This window comes from Podarcis bocagei, assembly GCF_964188305.1.
Source record: "Podarcis bocagei genome assembly, chromosome: 10".
In the NCBI taxonomy this organism is placed as follows: Eukaryota; Metazoa; Chordata; class Lepidosauria; order Squamata; family Lacertidae; genus Podarcis; species Podarcis bocagei.
The window spans coordinates 7679053-7698687 of NC_138135.1; the positions used below are offsets into that span (position 1 = coordinate 7679053).

Genomic DNA, 19635 nt, shown 5'->3' on the forward strand with positions numbered 1-19635 from the left:
GTTATCTTTTATTTACTTAAGAAAACTTACGGTATATATGATTGTAGTGAAGCCTCTAAGTGGTTTACAAGAAATATTAAAATGATCAATAAAAAAAGTTGAAAACACTTAAAAGTAATTAAAATTAACTGTAAAAAAAGAAGAAGATCAAAACAAATCAACACCTACATTTCCGGACAGGCTTGCCTAAATGAAAGTATTTTAAGGAATGTTGTTGCGCTGAACAACTAAAAAAATGGCATGCATGTCCCTAGTTTTGTTCTGGTGGAAAGCCACTGGTCCCTAAAGCATAGTGTGTTGCTCCGCTCCTGAATTCTGTCGTTCACACATGGAAAGGAAGGGTGGCGGAATCCCAAACTACAGTTTCCCATTTGAAGTTGAGCAAAACCTACTGTCAGCCAAGCACCACCAAAGCGGATGGGCGCTGGCTTTGGAGAAGTTGCCGCAGACTAGAGGCACTCAAGAAATCAGAAATCGCCACGTTATGTTCACTGCATCTCATGAAGCCCATCTTAACACATCAAGCTGAGGTGCAATGGTTGGGAGTTCCCAAGGCTTAATAAGAGAGACACAATTCACTGATTTGCGCTTCCCAGAACCTAAGTAGCTGCCCCTGTCTGAAGCCCCAAAATGGCTGCAGGATCAGCAGCTGTGCCCATTTCCATGAAAACCATTAGGTAAAGGTAAAGGTACCCCTGACCATTAGGTCCAGTCGTGACCGACTCTGGGGTTGCGGCGCTCATCTCACTTTACTGGCTGAGAGAGCCGGCGTACAGCTTCCGGGTCATGTGGCCAGCATGACTAAGCTGCTTCTGGCGAACCAGAGCAGCACACTGAAACGCCATTTACCTTCCCACCAGAGTGGTACCTATTTATCTACTTGCACTTTGACGTGCTTTCGAACTGCTAGGTTGGCAGGAGCAGGGGCCAAGCAACGTGAGCTCACCCCGTCGCGGGGATTCGAACCACCGACCTTCTAATCAGCATGTCCTAGGCTCTGTGGTTTAACCCACAGAGCCACCCGCGTCCCTTGAAAATCATTAGCCAGTGACTGAATACAGGTGGGCCTGCTCTATGAACTTAACTCTCCTGGGCTGAATATTTACTATGGCTATGTGCTAATCTGATGCTGATTTAACGAGAAGCCGACAGGCAGGGTCAAAACATGAAAGACTCAAGACTTGTGCCACTGAAAGGTGCGTTTGTTCCTCTGTTTTTGGAAAACACACCCCTACACGTCACTTCCAAATCACAGGAGCTGCTGCCGCCAAACTCTAGAATTCCTGGCTCACAAACACAGGAAAGCACCTGGGGTTTCAGAATTCTTGTCCGCCTTGAACCCATGGCCTGAGGGTTATCAGACAGGGGCCATTGCCAAATCGACCACATTCCAGGCCATTTGGCAGGTGCAGAGCTTTACGTAGCAACAGAAAGCAAAAGAGTAAGATGCAGGCATCACAGGCTAGTAACCTCCCTTTACATGGGAGGAGGAGGCTGCAGCAGCCTTGTAAGAGATGTAAACATTCAAGAGTAGAGGACTTGACTGCCACATCTTCGTTCCAGTCCTCCATCCTCTTTTAGGTAAAGGTAAAGGGACCCCTGACCGTTAGGTCCAGTTGTAGACGACTCTGGGGTTGCGGCGCTCATCTCGCTTTATTGGCCGAGGGAGCCGGCGTACAGCTTCCGGGTCCTGTGGCCAGCATGACTAAGCCACTTCTGGCGAACCAGAGCAGCGCACGGAAACGCGTTTACCTTCCCGCCGGAGCGATACCTATTTATCTACTTGCACTTTGATGTGCTTTCGAACTGCTAGGTTGGCAGGAGCTGGGACCAAGCAACAGGAGCTCACCCCGTCACGGGGATTCGAACCGCCGACCTTCTGATCAGCAAGTCCTAGGCTCTGTAGTTTAACCCACAGCGCCACCCGCATCCTCTTCTACCAACTTCCAATTAAGCTCGGCCTGCAACTGGTTCACCCCTTGGGCTCTGTCCAACTTGAGTCGCTATTTAGGTGAAATGTGCACACCAGCTCCCTGAACCTTTGCTTGGTCCCCTAGGATCCAGTGCCAAGCGAATACTGCTTGAAGGCCTTGCCATTGGGACTTCCCGGCCTGACCCGCAACTGCCATGGCACGGGGGGGGGGGGCAAGAGTCCAGCTGACTGGGTGAGCCAGAGGCAGCTGCTATACACCTCTTGGGAGCTGAAGGTCAAGTTCTTCCCTGCACTGGGTTTTTTGTTTTGGTTTGACGTCCCCTCAATCCCCATCCAGAACAGAATTCGCGAGCAATGGAACAGGGTGAAGGGCATACACCCTCGCGTGGAATCGTGTCGGCATTTTGCCTTGTGCTTTTGACAAGCAGGGAAGACACTTTTCGGGAGTGCTGGACACGTTCTTGCCAGCCCATTCCAAAAGCACAGCAAGCACGGCCGTTAATGTTCCAACAGCCTCATCAGATGATCAGGAGGACTGGCCGGCTGCCCTGTGACCTGCTATGAGCATCCAAGCAGCTCTGCTTGCACATATTATTATATTATCTTCTCCTCCCTCCACCCCAAACAGTGGTTCTGTCTCCCCACCCTACCCCCACGGATGTTGAGAGATTCTCACAGGTGGAAGACTACCTGGGCAGAAATCTAGCATGCCCCTTCCACAGCAAGGCACATCCAGTTTCCAATTCACCAGCTTCCGGCTGCAAGGCAAGATCCTGCCTCTAGTTAAAGGAAGCTAACAGCCTTGCAAGGGACGAGGGTGGCGCTGTGGTCTAAACCACAGAGCCCAGGGCTTGCCGATCAGAAGGTCAGTGGTTTGAATCCCCGCAACGGGATGAGCTCCCGTTGCTCAGTCCCAGCTCCTGCCCACGTGCTCAGTCCCAGCTCCTGCCAAGTGAAGGTTGTCCCTGGGAACTGAGGACACTTAAGCAGCACCTAAGGTTTTCTTAGGGACGCGGGTGGCGCTATGGGTTAAACCGCAGAGCCCAGGGCTTGCCGATCAGAAGGTCAGTGGTTCGAATCCCCGCAACGGGATGAGCTCCCGTTGCTCAGTCCCAGCTCCTGCCCACCTAGCAGTTTGAAAGCACATCAAGTGCAAGTAGATAAATAGGTACCACTCCGGCAGGAAGGCAAACGGCGTTTCCGTGTGCTGCTCTGGTTCGCCAGAAGCAGCTTAAGTCATGCTGGCCACATGACCCGGAGCTGTACACTGACTCCCTTGGCCAGTAAAGCGAGATGAGCACCACAACTCCAGAGTCATCCGCAACTGGACCTAATGGTCAGGGGTATCTTTACCTTTAACAGCCTTGCAAAACTCAACCCATCCACCAAAAGCTTCTCATATTCCAAACTTGGATCAAGAAGATGAGACAGCCTCAGCAGGAACACTGGAGAAGCAAATTCGGTGGAAAGGTAGCCATTTTTTTGATTTTTTTAGCGTATAAGAATAACGACTGAAACTCTTGAACTGGCACAACAGGGTACAATTGCCAGGTTGCAGGCGAGGGTGAGCTCAGGGCTTCAGGATCAGGCCCGCCTCCTTCTAGCCCTGGACTGGCCTCTTTTACTTCCTGCCCTACAAGCAACAAGGGGTGACATCCAGCCCTATGGGGAAAAGCTCTACAGCTCTACAGAGGTCAGCCAAAACCTTCCCACTGCCACTGTTGGCAGTCCCCTCCAGTTCAGATGCACCAGAAGGAGAGAGCAGTTATTATTGCAGTATTATTATTATTATTATTATTATTATTATTATTATTATTATTATTGGCCCTATACGGCCTAGGACTCTCATACCCACAGGAGCGCCTCTCCTGGTATGTCCCACAGAGGAACTTACGGTCTTCAAACAAAAACATCTTGAAGGTCCCAGGCCACAGAGAGGTTAGGCTGGCCTCAACCAGAGCCAGGGCTTTTTCGGCTGTGGCCCCGATCTGGTGGAACGCTCTGTCACAAGAGACTAGGGCCCTGCGGGACTTGACATCTTTCCGCAGGGCTTGCAAGACGGAGCTGTTCCACCAGGCCTTTGGCCAAGGCACAGCCTGACTCCCTCCTTGGCAATCTTCACAGAACTCTAGAACTGATGGTTGCCATCAATTTGATTTGAATTAATTTTATAATGAAATGATTTTAGAATGTTGTACTATCTTATTGTTGTTAGCCGCCCTGAGCCCGGCTTCGGCTGGGGAGGGCGGGATATAAATAAAATTTATTATTATTATTATTATTATTATTATTATTATTATTATTATTATTATTATGGAACTCGCTTCTAGCTGAGGTCACACTGAGGTCTCCCTCCCTGTTGAACTTCCGCCATTTATTCAAGACCTAATAAATAAATAAATAAATAAATAAATAAATAAAGGCTTTTAAAACTGATTTTTGTAGAACGCTCACCCCAGGTAGACTCACCTGGTGCCTTCATTACAAATCATTAGGTGCCAGGCAAAAACATTCCTCTCTCTCTGGCTTATTAAACAATCTACGGCCTTTTCAACTGGGAGGCAGGGGAGGTTACTGCTTGTGAATATGATGTGTATTTTTGTGTTTTTATATTGTAAATTGCCATGTGATCCTCGGATGAAGGGCGACAAAGAAATTTAGTAAGTTAAAACAGCAAGTATTCATTTTCAGTCTTGGTGCATCCGGTCTCCTGAACACCCCTTAGAGAAGACGGATTAAGAGGTATACAAATTGTTGAAATAAACAAATAATAAACAGAATTGCTAGCACTGGCAGAAAAACAGCCCGGAGGCAGAGCACAGTTTTCTCGTCTTCTCATTGAAAATAAAAATTATGAGGAACAACAGACCACCCACATCTTGTGGACATATTAGCCAGCCTTCTGATGTCAGTACTATAACCATTATCACCACCAATTGCCAACCACAAACATTAAAAAGAAGCTGGGTTCTGTGGTGAAACCTGGTGGGATTACACAATTATAACTATTTTATTAGCCAGTCAGCCAGAGCTTGTGGGCATATCAGTCAGCCTTCCAACTTCAGTATTACTAGGCCTCATTATTAAATACAGTGAATATTAGAATTCAATATTCCTATTTTCACTCACTGCTTCTGGCTGACAGGGTCCCCAGCAAACAGACTTCTGTACCTGCATTATTTTCCCCGCCTTCTGCAATATGCTATAAGTATCGTTAACTAAGGTTTACAATCCAAGTACAAAGCTTGGTTGAGAAGCGATCTTTAACCATGGCCAATGAACCATGGTTAAGTTGCTGGGCTCCATTCGCACATAACACCGAGCCATGGTTTAGCACATCACCCACAGTTTACACAACATCTATTCTTTTCTATAGGGGGTAATTCACAGTGTCCTCCTATTACAAAAAAATAAAATGTAAAAAGCAGCAGAAAGGCACTTTTTATAATTGATGTTTATGCCAACCATCCGGTCATGTGAATCTGGTCCTGTAAGCTACACTGAGAGCTTTTAAAGTCCAAAGGTGGGGTATAAATCCCTTGATTTAAACGCATATATATTTATATGCCCCCTTCATGGATCACTGCCTTGCCGTGGTGAAGGGGCTTGAATAACTCAGAGAAGCTATGAGCTATGCCGTGCAGGGCCACCCAAGATGGACAGGTCATAGTGGAGAGTTTTGACCAAACGTGATCCACCTGGAGGAGGAACCGGCAAGCCACTCCAGTATCCCTGCCAAGAAAACTCCATGGACAAAGACAACAGGCATACAAATTTCCCAGTAGTGAGGTATGGAAGTGAGAGCTGGACCATAAAGAAGGCTCATGCCGAAGAATGGATGCTTTTGAATTCTGGTGCTGGAGGAGACTCTTGAGAGTCCCATGGAGTGCAAGAAGATCAAACCTATCCATTCTTAAGGAAATCAGCCCTGAGTGCTCACTGGAAGGACAGATCCTGAAACTGAGGCTCCAAGACTTTGGCCACCTCCTGAGAAGAGAAGACTCCCTGGAAAGGACACTGATGTTGGGAAAGATGAAGGGCACAAGGAGAAGGGGACGATGGAGGACAAGATGGTGGGACAGTGTTCTCAAAGCTACAAACATGAGTCTGACCAAACTGCGGGAGGCAGTGGAAGACAGAAGTGCCTGGCGTGCTCTGGTCCAGGGGGTCACGAAGAGTCAGACACGACTAAATGACTAAACAACAACAACAACAAATTTGTTCTTGGTATGAGCTTTTGTGTGCATGCACACTTCTGCAGATACCAAGAACAAGATGCTAAGAACAAACTTAGTTGGCCTCCTGAGAAGAGAAGACTCCCTGGAAAGGACACTGATGTTGGGAAAGATGGAGGGCACAAGGAGAAGGGGATGACAGAGGACGAGATGGTTGGACAGTGTTCTCGAAGCTACAAACATGAGTCTGACCAAACTGCGGGAGGCAGTGGAAGACAGGAGTGCCTGGCGTGCTCTGGTCCAGGGGGTCACGAAGAGTCGGACACAACTAAGCGACAACATATTTATATGCATTTATACGCATTTATATCCCTTGGTTACGCAGAGTGACCAAGGAGAAAAAGGTTCAGTCTTCAAGGGCTGGGATCAATCAGGGAAGGTAGCCCTCCATTCTAGGAATTTCGTGGGGTGGCTGCCAAGGGGACTGCTACCCTGGGGGGGGGCTGTTGTGCCAAGGGCAAAACCAGCCCTCGGGCACCAACTAGATGCTGGATCTGCGCCCACACAGAACCTGTGAAGTGTGTTATGGGGTGGGAGAATGTGCATTTGTGCAGAGGTGCACTGCACTCCCAAAGCTCTCAATGGACACCTCCACTTGACAAGCCGCTCATCACAATGACAGGCATTTGCAGCACAAACAGTAATTAGCAGCAGCAATGCCTGGGAAGCAATTAGCATCTCGTCACCACGGAGACCTGCCACCTTTTTCTGCCCGATTACCTTGGGTTCCCTCGCTGAAAAGCTGGTGGCGCCTCTCTTAATGAGGTACCGAGGCTGTTTCAGGGAGTCTAGACACAGCCTCACGCCGCCGTCCCTCTTCCCGGCCACCAGCCTCCCAACCTCCTCTGTTATCAGAGCTCTTTTGAAAAATAAATAAAAGGATCTTTTTATAGAATCCGTATAGAGGGGGGGAGAGAGAGAGAGAGAGAGGCTCTGGGAGGCAGGCAGGCGACTCTGCTGAGTCTCTGAGAGGTGCAAGCAGAGGCACAAAGCCAAACTTGCAGAAGGGCAAGCCGTCCTGGCAGCGACGCTGGAGCCAGAGGCAGTCGTGCATGGAGGCCAATGGCTTCAGGCAACGAATGTGTCACACTATTGAAGGCGGTGAAGATAAGAGGGGGAGACACCTGAACCGCGGGGGCCACAATTCCCCAAGGAAGTTCTTCTACGTCACAAGGCCCCTCCGTCACCACCTGCCTTCCTGCAAAGAAGGGTGGCAACCCTGAAGCTTATATCAGTGTTTCTCAAACTTGGGTATCTGACTGTTTTTTTAAGACTAAAGTTCCCATCATCCCTGACCACTGGTTTTGCTCGTTAGGGATGATGGGAGTTGTAGTCCAAAAAACCCCAGCTAGAAACCCAAGTTTGGCTTGACTACCCTACGTTCTCCTACAAATGGACCTTGAGCTTGTTTTGGAGGTTCTAGCAGGGGAGCGCAGCTATCGTATACCCTTGACCAAAGAACGGTACACTCCTTCTATCTGGCATGGTGGTCCTCTTCCACCAAGCGTGCAGCTTCGGGAGGGATGCACATGGAGCGGTGAAGGAGGAAGGGGACACCCGCCCAGCCAGCCAAATCAACCCTGGCGATCAATGGGGTGACAGATGTCGCAGCCAGATCACCCTCACACCCAAAAACATTACAAATTTAAGGATGCCCAGGATAATTCACCTGTAAGAAGCAGTGGCAGAAACTTTTAAAATCTATTATCATCTCCTGCCACAACTGGAACAAATAAAGCCAACTCATGAGGAGTTAAAGAGACATGCAAAGCGGGCACATCTAAGACAAAATCTAAGCGCCTATCTGAGAAAACAACTCCGAGCGTGATCAAAGAAACTATGCCATCCACGGCCGTACCCCATCAGAGCCCTTCCAGGGCATCTCCAAAAACCGCAGATAGAAGCGAGTCGGTGACCCTAAACATCGATGGGAATTCATCGGCTAGCTTTGTGTACCAAAAAAGGGATGGGACTTGGTTCTAATTCCTCAAAAGCTCGTTTTGGCCAATTATCCAAAGGCTGGATCACATGAAGCACCTTCTGTCCATTTTAAATGGTATTTTACCAGGTAAAAACATCTGACATAGTTGCCACAGAGTACTTATATCAAGACAGTCACTCGGTATGAGCTCTGATCACGTTTCTAGATCATAACCTGGCAAATGTTATTTTTAGAGCAAGAAATTTATTCAAAAATGAAAGGATGAAGCTACTAAGAATTTTTGAAAACAGAGCACCAATAGCTCCCCTCCTCCCAGGGGTGATAGGATGCTAGGAACAGAGGATCAAAAACAAAAACCCAAGTTTGGGAAACACGGGTTTATAGGCATCAACCAGGCCTGGGGACTCTGGCGCTCACTCAGTTAGGACTCCAAAGCCCATCAGCCACAGCAGCAAGCATGGTCAAGGATGATGGGAGTTGTAGTCTTGAGGCTCCTCACCCCGGCTATAAGCCTCCTGTGGCTTTTGCCCTCTCCTCCTCAGGCACTGATTCTTGCCTGCAGCCATCGCTGCTTGGCGTCCCTCCCTTCTCTTAAGAAACCCTCCAACAGGAATCCTGCATCCTTGCTCCTCTCATTGCCACCTCGTCCTCCTCTTGGCTGCAACACATCTGGGACCACTTCCCTGGCCTGACACTCTGGAGGGTCTTGGCTCCTCTCTCTCGCCTCTAACATCTACTAGCCACAATGTCTAAGTTTTACCACCACTTCGGGTGGCAAGAAGCCTCTGGATGCCAGATGCTGGGCATCACAAATAGAAGGGGTGCAGATGTACCCAGCTTCTGCTTCTGTTGTTTGGGCTATGAGAATAGGATGCTGTACTAGATGAGATGGGACGCAGGTGGCGCTGTGGGTTAAACCACAGGGCCTAGGACTTGCCTATCAGAAGGTTGGTGGTTCGAATCCCCACGACGGGCTGAGCTCCCGTTGCTCGGTCCCTGCTCCCGCCAACCTAGCAGTTCAAAAGCACATCAAAGTGCAAGTAGATAAATAGGTACTGCTCCGGCGGGAAGGTAAACGGCGTTTCCGTGCGCTGCTCTGGTTCGCCAGAAGCGGCTTAGTCCTGCTGGCCACATGACCCAGAAGCTGTACGCCGGCTCCCTTGGCCAATAAAGCGAGATGAGCGCCGCAACCCCGGAGTCGGTCACGACTGGACCTAATGGTCAGGGGTCCCTTTACCTTTACCTTTACTAGATGAGTCACTGGCCTTAACCCAGCAAGGCTGTCCTTACAATCTTATTCTCTGGCCTGGCTGAACCCTCTGGCGGCTTCTCTTAACACAGGCTTTCAGCGCCAGCTGTTGCTCTGGCCGCTACTTCTCAGTGCTTCCACACGGGCTCTGCTGCTTCCCACAGAGCTGCTCTCACATTAATGTTTTTTAAAAAATAGTATAGTACAGTGGTACCTCGGGTTAAGTACTTAATTCGTTCCGCAGGTCCGCTCTTAACCTGAAACTGTTCTTAACCTGAAGCACCACTTTACCTAATGGGGCCTCCCGCTGCTGCCGCACCGCCGGAGCACGATTTCTGTTCCCATCCTGAAGCCAAGTTCTTAACCTGAAGCACTATTTCTGGGTTAGCGGAGTCTGTAACCTGAAGCGTATGTAACCTGAAGCGTATATAACCCGAGGGACCACTGTACCAGACTTATAGAAGACATCTGAAAGCAGCCCTGTTTAGGGAAGCTTTTAATGTTTAATAGGTTATTGTATTTTGGTGTTCTGTTGGAAGCCGCCCAGAGTGGCTGGGGAAACCCAGCCAGATGGGCGGGGTATAAATAAAAAAATATTATTAAGTCCAGCCCCGAGGAAGACTTCCCTCCTTGTTATTTATTCTGTTTAGAGTATTTATTTACCACTTTTCAGGCAGACCTCAGAAAGCTGAGGTTTACGTAAGATTACTACAATGGTAAGAATTACTTTAAAATGCTACAACGGAATGGAGAAGACAACTTCTTTGGAAAAAGCTGCTATGGCATCGTCTTGATTTCCCCCTCAGGGCATGATGTTCCTTCAGCTGCCCTGATGGTGCCAGAAAGGGGGGACAGAGAGGAGAGCCGCTAAGGGAGCTGAACGAGGTTCCATCTCACCATTGCCATATTACTAAGACTTGTTTCTGGTGCTCTTATCCGGCTACTTCTACAGGTACGTTTTTGGAAAGCAAGAAAAGCCAAGACTACAGGTTCTTTAAAAAGCCAGACCAAGTGAATAGCAGGAAGATCAGCAGAGGGAAGTGAACCACGAATGCTCTCCCTTGGGCAATTCCTGTATTTAAACCATGGGTAGGCAAACTAAGGCCCGGGGGCTGGATCCGGCCCAATCGCCTTCTAAATCCGATCCGCCGACAGTCCAGGAAGCAGCACGTTTTTACACGAGTAGAATGTGTACTTTTATTTAAAATGCATCTCTGGGTTATTTGTGGGGCATAGGAATTTGTTCATTACAGTGGTACCTCGGGTTAAGTACTTAATTCGTTCCGGAGGTCCGTTCTTAACCTGAAACTGTTCTTAACCTAAAAGCACCACTTTAGCTAATGGGGCCTCCTGCTGCCGCCACGCTGCTACTGCGCAATTTCAGTTCTCATCCTGAAGCAAAGTTCTTAACCCAAGGTACTGTTTCTGGGTTGGCGGAGTCTGTTACCTGAAGCGTATGTAACCTGAGGCACCACTGTATTCCCCCCCCAAAAAATATAGTCAGACCCCCCCCAAAAGGTCTGAGGGACAGTGGACTGGCTCCCTGCTGAAAAACTTTACTGACCCCTGATAACCCACCTAAAAAGAGAAAACTGACATTTACACACATCAGTTGGTTCCCTAGCCTGCGTTTGCTAAAGTTGGTAGGCAGGCAAGCAATTCCAAAGACAGTGGAATTCTAAGGGAGGGTAACTGCACAGGCTGCCCTTACCACAGAGCAATGCGAGTCACCTCTCTTTTTAGGTTGCCGAACTACCATTTGTATTTGTTGGGAAGAACGTGGCAAGAATACGGAGATGCAGGTTCTGTCAGGAGCTAAAGGCTTGGGGACATCCTTTAGTCTCCTGCAGATGTGCGAGACATACTGAGCAGAAGGTGCCAACAACTCAGAAACTGGATGCGAGATGGGGACAGCTGAGTGGAAAATTCCCAAGATTCTGCAGAGCCACACCTGTAAAGTGCCTGCTTAAAGGTAAAGGGACCCCTGCCCATTAGGTCCAGTCGTGGCCGGCTCTGGGGTTGCGGCGCTCATCTCGCTTTATTGGCCGAGGGAGCCGGCGTACAGCTTCCGGGTCATGTGGCCAGCAGGACTAAGCCGCTTCTGAAAAAACCAGAGCAGCGCACGGAAACGCCATTTACCTTCCCGCTTGAGCGGTACCTATTTATCTACTTGCACTGGCGTGCTTTCGAACTTCTAGGTGGGCAGGAGCAAGGACCGAGCAATGGGAGGTCACCCCATCGCGGGGATTCGAACCACCGACCTTCTGATCGGCTCCTAGGCTCAGTGGTTTAACCCACAGCGCCACCCGCGTCCCTTAAGGGAAGTAATAGACCCACTCTATTTTGCCTCGGTCAGACCACACCTGGAATACTGTGTCCAATTCTGGGCACCACAATTTAAGAAGGATGTTGGGAAGCTGGATGATCAGGGGTCTGGAAAGCAAGCCTAACGAGGAACAGTTGAGGGAGTTGGGGATATTTAGCCTGGAAAAGGGGAGACTGAGAGGAGCTATGAAAGCTATCTTCAAATATCCAAAGGGCTGTCACATGGAAGATGGAGCAAGCTTGTTTTCTCCTAAAAGGATGTCACATAGAGGAGGGAGAAAGGTTGTTTTCTGCTGCTCCAGAGAAGCGGACACGGAGCAATGGATCCAAACTACAAGAAAGAAGATTCCACCTAAACATTAGGAAGAACTTCCTGACAGTAAGAGCTGTTCGACAGTGGAATTTGCTGCCAAGGAGTGTGGTGGAGTCTCCTTCTTTGGAGGTCTTTAAGCAGAGGCTTGACAACCATATGTCAGGAGTGCTCTGATGGTGTTTCCTGCTTGGCAGGGGGTTGGACTCAATGGCCCTTGTGGTCTCTTCCAACTCTATGATTCTATGATTCCTGCTTCAGAGCAGGACTCGAACCAATAGCTTCAAGTTACAAGAACAGAGATTCTGACTCAACATCAGGAAGAACTTTCTGACAGCAAGAGCTGTTTCACAGTGGAACGGACCCCCCTTGGGAGGTGGTGGAAAATCCTTCCTTGGAGGTTTTTAAGCAGAGGTCGGATGGCCACCTGTCATGGACGCTTTAGCTGAGATTCCTGCATTGCAGGTAGTTTGACTAGATGTTCCTGGGGTCCCTTCCGACTCTACAATTCTATGATTCTATCTACCTGAGCGGTTAGTTCCAAGTGCTACTAAAAGTCTGGCATGTGTACACATTTCCGTTCGACAAATGCAGCGCTGGGTTTGTTAACAGGCAGATGTGCGGCCAGCTTTCCTGTAGCTGCGCAAACTCAGCTCCACAATAGGTGGGCTTTTCTCCCAAGTGGCGACACTTGAGTTGGCTGAGGACGCAAGCCCGGGCCCGCCCTAGAGAACGCTGTGTGTTAAGTGGGCTGACAGTACTTGAAAAGCAAATTAGGGAAGAAGCAAAGCACACTGGAAATAGAATGCAGATACACTATGCAAAGGTCTATTTTAAGTAATGAAAACAGCCGCGGCCTGCTGACTCAAACCAGGATGTTAGGCTGGGAGAGGAGACCGCCTGTCTTGTCCAAGCATCTTGAAGAGACGCATGACGTCTCCACAACGCTTCTCCCTCAAGCGTCTCCTGTTCCCTAGATGGAAGAGTCCTCATAAGCACCTCTGTGGCTTGACATACAAACCTGCCCTTAAGTGGAAATGCACAGTCACTGCTGAGTGAGCACCTCCCTTTTCAAAACTCCAGGAAAAGCATGTCGAGACTTTGCCGCAATTCACTGCTGCCTCCCAACTTCACGTTTTAAAACTGAAGTTTAGCAACAAAACCCACTGCTTGGAAACTGTAAACGTGGGTTTGTCCCAGACTCAAAGTTGCATCTGCTAAGAAAACAACGAAAGCAAGTCCCAGTGCTCTGCCGTGCTCTAATGCAGGCATCCCCAACCTTCGGCCCTCCAGATGTTTTGGACTACAATTCCCATCATCCCTGACCACTGGTCCTGTTAGTTAGGGATCATGGGAGTTGTAGGCCAAAACATCTGGAGGGCCGCAGGTTGGGGGTGCCTGCTCCAATGGGACCGAGCAAGACACAGAACCCAGGGTGAGAATTTGTAGATGCTCAGGTGCTGTGTCACTGTGGACTGAGAGAAGATTTAGACTGTGCCCCACTTGTGTCCTTAGATGAACTCCTTTACTTTCAATACGGGGAGGAGGGGTGAGCCTTCTCACTGCCTGATCACCCCTGGCTTCCAATCTGTTGTGCCCTCCTGTCCTGTAGGTGGCACCCACATATCATCATATTGCCTTCTCCCACTCAAGTACGCAAGCGCTGATGACTCATACAGGAGGTCTGGCAGTGGGGGGCACCAATGAGGGTGGAGGAAAGCTCTCTCCCAAGTGATGGGGGGGTGGGTGTAGAGAAACAACCACACTGTGCCCTGCCCTGAATTCTATGGGCTCTTATTTTGGTCACATGGAGGAGAATTTTGTAGGAAGAATAAACACCCTTTGGGGAGAGTGAGACAAACACCATATACTTTTAACACCTGTATCATTTACCGCAAGGAAGCAACCCCATCCTCAGCAAGCATAGAGCCACTGAGCTTTCAACTTTGGCAATACTTGAGCTTGGATGGGATCTGGGTGGCGCTGTGGGTCAAACCACAGAGCCTAAGACTTGCCGATCAGAAGGTTGGCGGTTCGAATCCCCGCAACAGGGTGAGCTCCCATTGCTCAGCCCCAGCTCCTGCCAACCTAGCAGTTCGAAAGCATGTCAAAGTGCAAGTAGATAAGTAGGTACCGCTCCGGCGGGAAGGTAAACGGCGTTTCCGTGCACTGCTCTGGTTTGCCAGAAGCGGCTTAGTCATGCTGGCCACATGTCCCAGAAGCTGTACGCCGGCTCCCTCAGCCAATAAAGCGAGATGAGCGCCGCAACCCCAGAGTTGTCCGTGACTGGACCTAACGGTCAGGGGTCCCTTTACCTTTAAGAGAGCCTGGTTAGTCAGGGAGACAATATCTCCTGCATCCATTTGGAGAAAAATGCATGGTTCCTAGAAATACAAGCTTCTAGTTCTCAGGCCTACAGAAGCGCTTTCCCCTTTCACTGGACGATGCCACGTTCACTGCAGAAAGCCAGCTGTGCGGACTGCACATGGACTGATTGTCCTGCTCAGACGCATGGACCAGTCAACACACCTGCACCGTTCTGATGGTGTGTGCGTGTGTTTTGCGGGGACTAGTAGTGCTAAATACCACTTCCAATTTCTTAGTCTGGAGCTTCCTGGTGCTGCTTAAATGCAGAGGCAGGGGTGAGTAGAAAGAGTGCAGAGAGATAAAAAAGTAGGGCACACCAGCTACATATATGAAGCTTGTAGTCTAGAGACCAGAGGTTCGATCTCTCAGCTCCTGGGTGGGTAGGTCTAAGCTATGGAACATCTGACCATTGTTCAGACATTGTTCAGACCTCTTTACTTAAACAACAGCAGCAACCTTGCCAGAGTGTTATCGATAATTTGGAAAGGACTGTGCAATTCCTAGGAGTTAAACAAGCAGGAAAAATGGTAAAAATTTGAATCCGTTACCTATAGATGGGGATTTGAAGGGGTATTTGTCAGGAAGGTCCACTCTAACTTTCCACACACCACCTTCGTACGGTGCTGCAATCAGGGAAGGAAAACGGTGTTAGCCGCACAAACACAAACTGAACAAACATCTTCAAGCATGGTTTGCATTCTTACCCATAAAGGCACATAAAGGACTGAATGATAACCCATTTGCTTCCAATGGGGCTTTTGCAGGAGACCTTCCTAATGGCATTGTGCTTCAGCTTTTTGGACTACCCTATATTTAATGGCCACACACACACAAAAATGCTTGGCTTTTCCAAGGGGCCTGGGTAAAAACCTAATCCAGAGCCTTGTGAATTTCCGTATTTACACAGGGCCCTCCCATATCTCACCATCAAATGAAAGCTTATAGTGATGGACTACACAACAAAGATCAGTTCTGGTGCTTGCTAGCGTCATAAAAATATTGATTCACAGCATGGATCCTCATGAATCGTCATGATTTTGACAAAGGATTGTGAAAGCCAAACTACCAGATCACAAAACACAACCGTGTATGCAGAGGGGACCTACGATTTGATGGTGCTTTTGAGGGGATCAGGATTCCCCAGATCCATGACTCTTACGGTTTGGTCAGTGGAGCTAGAGGTGACCTGTGATTTGATGGGAGGTGGGGAAAATAGTATGCCACTTTAAGAGGATGCATTCTACTTGGTCCAAAGTGCGTGCAGGGGCTCCATCTCTCTTTCATCCAATTTTCTCTCCCTTCCTCAACTGTTTCCTTTTCCTTTTCCTCTTCCACCTTAAGTCCCAGTTTCCTTTCCTTCCCCGCCATCTTCTTGGTCACTCTGCCTTCCATCCAACAGCTCAAGTGCTGACCTGAGCTTTGAAAAGTGGGGAAAAGGTATAACTTGGACTACTACTACTACTAAGGTATAGCTTGGACTACTGCAACGCGCTCTATGTGAGGCTACCTTTGAAGGTGACCCGGAAACTGCAATTAATCCAGAATGCGGCAGCTAGACTGGTGACTGGGAGTGGCCGCCGGGACCACATAACACCGGTCCTGAGAGATCTGCATTGGCTCCCAGTATGTTTCCGAGCACAATTCAAAGTGTTGGTGTTGACCTTTAAAGCCCTAAACGGCCTCGGTCCTGTATACCTGAAGGAGCGTCTCCACCCCCATCGTCCAGCGCCTAGGCCTTCTGGCGGTTCCCTCATTGCGAGAAGTAAGGTTACAGGGAACCAGACAGAGGGCCTTCACTCGGTAGTGGCGCCCACCCTGTGGAACGCCCTCCCTTCAGATGTGAAGGAAATAAGTAGCTATCCTATCTTTAAAAGATATCTGAAGGCAGCCCTGTTCAGGGAAGTTTTTAATATTTAACGCTGTATTGTTTTTAATACTTGATTGGGAGCCGCCCAGTATGGCTGGGGAAACTCAGCCAGATGGGCGGATAAATTATTATTATTATTATTATTATTATTACTCTTTCAGCTTCCTCTTCCGGTTCTGTGTACTTTTCCAAGGTGGTTGGGGAGTAAACCACCCTTGCCACCTCATGGTGACCAGGGCAGTGAGCAGGAGGCATGGGAACTTGGAGGCTTTTGTAGGTGCCAGACAAAACACTCGCAGGTGCCAAAGTGTTAGCCCCAGCCTCACTGTAAGACAGGACATGTTTCATGAGAGGCACAGGGGATGGGCATTTTTGTAAAAAAGGAACGGGGGAAAAAGCCAAAAACCCTCCCAAGCCCCTTCCTTTCTTCTCAATGGTACGCTTTCCTGGCAAATCAACAATTTATGTAGAAAGTGCTTTAAATAAACCCCAAAAACACACCTTAAGTATCGCAAATGGTGGGGAATATTTGCATACTTACTTCCCTGTGGTCCATAGAACTTCACTACAAATTCGTTGAGTCCTCCTAGGATGGTGACTTCATGTTTACTTTCAATACTAAATGCATGCAAGTCAAGGAAACGTTTGTCACGTGCGCGAGGCTTATCAAACCTGCCTCTCGAGAACCCTGGCACCCCGGGAACAGCGGATTGTTAGAATTCCTTTACTGGCAAATCTGAAATAATCCTCTCATAAAGGAAGCCCGTTCAAAATACGTCTGAGGCTGTTTGCCGTGGTTTAAGCAGCACCAAAGGACCTGGCCAGACAACACAAGTGAAACACAGTTCAGGATATAAAGGCTTGAAACCTGTAAATGACTTCAGGTTACAGATTCTAGTGTTGGCTTCATTTCTGTATTGAGAGCTTTAAGATCAGAGGATTCTGCTGGATCAAGCCAGTGGCCCGTCGAGTCCAGAATCGTGTCCTCACAGTAGCCAACCAGACGCCTGGGGGAAACTCACAAGTAGGACCCCGGGCAGATGAGAAACTCTCCCCTCCTGTGATTTCCAACAACTGGTCTTCAGAAGATCTGCTGCTTCCAATCGTGAACGCCGAGCAAAGCCATCACGGCTAGCAGCCCTCGTTAGCCCTCTCCATGAATTTGTCAAATCCTCTTTTAAAACCACCCCAAGTTGCTGGCCATCACTGTCTCCCGCATGAGCAAATCCCAGAGTTTTAACTATCCGCTGTGTGAGCCAGCACTTTATTTTTTATCTGTCCTGAATCTTCCAACATTCAACTTCTCTGGGTACCTACGAGTTCCCAGTGCTACGAAAGGGCGGGGGAGAAGCTTTTCTCTACAGTGGTACCTCAGGTTACAGATGCTTCAGGTTATAGACTCCGCTAACCCAGAAATAGTACCTTGGGTTAAGAACTTTGCTTCAGGATGAGAACAAAAATTGCGCAGTAGCGGCACGGTGGCAGCAGGAGGCCCCATTAGCTAAAGTGGTGCTTCAGGTTAAGAACAGTTTCGGGTTAAGAACGGACCTCCAGAACGAATTAAGTTCTTAACCCGAGGCACCACTGTATTCAGGGACGCGGGTGGCGCTGTGGGTTAAACCAAAGAGCCTAGGGCTTGCCAATCAGAAGGTCGGCAGTATGAATCCCCACGACGGGGTGAGCTCCCGTTGCTCGGTCCCTGCTCCTGCCAACCTAGCAGTTCAAAAGCACATCAAAGTGCAAGTAGATAAAATAGGTACTACTCCAGCGGGACGGTAAACGGTGTTTCCATGTGCTGCTCTGGTTCGCTAGAAGCAGCTTAGTCATGCTGGCCACATGACCCGGAAGCTGTCTGCGGACAAACGCCGGCTCCTTCAGCCAGTAAAGTGAGATGAGAGCCACAACCTCAGAGTCGGCCACAACTGGATTTAATGGTCAGGGGTCCCTTTACCTTTTTACCACTGTATTTATTTTCTCCATGCCATGCATAATTTTACAAGATTCTATCGTGTCACCTCTTACTCGCATTTTCTTTAAACTAAAGAATCTCCTATGCTGCAAGCTTTCTTTGCGGAGAAATCATTTGGTTGTCTCTTTTCCAAACCTTTTTCAAGAAGCTGACACAGTATTCCAAATGGGATTTGTATTCCAACAGATCTGTGTAACGGCATTACGGTACCTGTAGGTTTATTTTAATTTCCTTCCTAATGATCCCCAGTATGGAATTTCCCCTTTTGACAGCTGCCGCACACTGGGCCGACAGCTTCATCAAACTCTCCACTATGATCCCTGGTCAATCACCACAAGCGAAATAAAGATTCATTTATTTATTTATTGCCTCAGCATGCATCGCCTTACTCCTGTTCACAATGAATTATATTTGCCATTTTACTGCCCATTCATTCGTGGGAAAGGCGGGTGGAATTTGAAGGAAGAGACCACATTATGTCATCTCTCTGACTGTGCAGGTATATCTGAGCTTTCTGTGGAAAGGCAATAAAAGGAAATGCTTTAAATGCAAATACTAGAAGTCACCTTTGGCAACACACTGTTTAGCCAAGAAATTCTGAACACCCAAAACACGCCATACAACTTTCAGTCCCCTGAAAGAAAGCCAACTATCCAGTCATCCTTTGCATCTGATCCTTGTACACGTTACTTTAAAAAAGTTTTTTAATATTGTGCTTTAATAGTTAGAATGATAATAGTAATAAAATGCCCACTGCCCTGAGTCTTGAGAAACAACTGGCTACAGCATAAGCAAGCCTTAAAACAAATAAAGCTGGCAGCCCACAACAATTCTCACCAGCCTGCCTGCCCAAATCACAAAACAGAGAAACCAGTAGGAGAACACTTCAATCTCCCAGGACATTCTATACAAGATCTCAAAGTAGCTGTTTTACTACAAAGGAATTTCAGAAATAGACTGGAAAGAGAAGCTGCTGAATTGCAACTCATTACCAAACTTAAAACAATGGAGAGACCTGGTCTGAACAGAGACATTGGATTCTTATCTCATTATACATGACTAAGCCATTTTTCACCTTCTCACCCCTTGCCTTTTCCTGTAAGACCTATTGCAGTCGTTAAGAGTCGTCAACAGGCTCATCTCCGCTATCTGCCAATCACCCATTCCCACCACCCTTCTGAGTAATACCCCTCCCCACCTTCTCACTATATAGAAGGGTCTGGCAACTTCTGTTTCAGTGTATCTGAAGAAGTGTGCATGCACACGAAAGCTCATACCAAGAACTAACTTAGTTGGTCTTTAAGGTGCTACTGGAAGGAATTTTTTTATTTTGCCCATACCTAAGTTATTAACTGATATTCTTAAAAAGGGGAGGAGAGGGAGATAATCGAATGTTGCACAGCTTCTCTGTGTGATCTCTTACTCGCTGCAGGAGCTC

At 48.3% G+C, this 19635-nt stretch overlaps 1 protein-coding gene across 1 annotated transcript in view; it reads right to left on the reverse strand.

The window, feature by feature from the left end:
* Positions 1-19635, reverse strand: part of UBE2H (ubiquitin conjugating enzyme E2 H) — a 65754-nt gene that overhangs the window by 11488 nt on the left and 34631 nt on the right. Inside the window, exons 2-3 of the mRNA XM_081210541.1 lie at positions 16770-16846; positions 14910-14984 (exon numbers count right to left, since the gene is read on the reverse strand). Of these exons, the coding sequence (XP_081066667.1) occupies positions 14910-14984; positions 16770-16846 (152 nt within the window). The remainder of the gene's footprint in view (positions 1-14909; positions 14985-16769; positions 16847-19635) is intronic.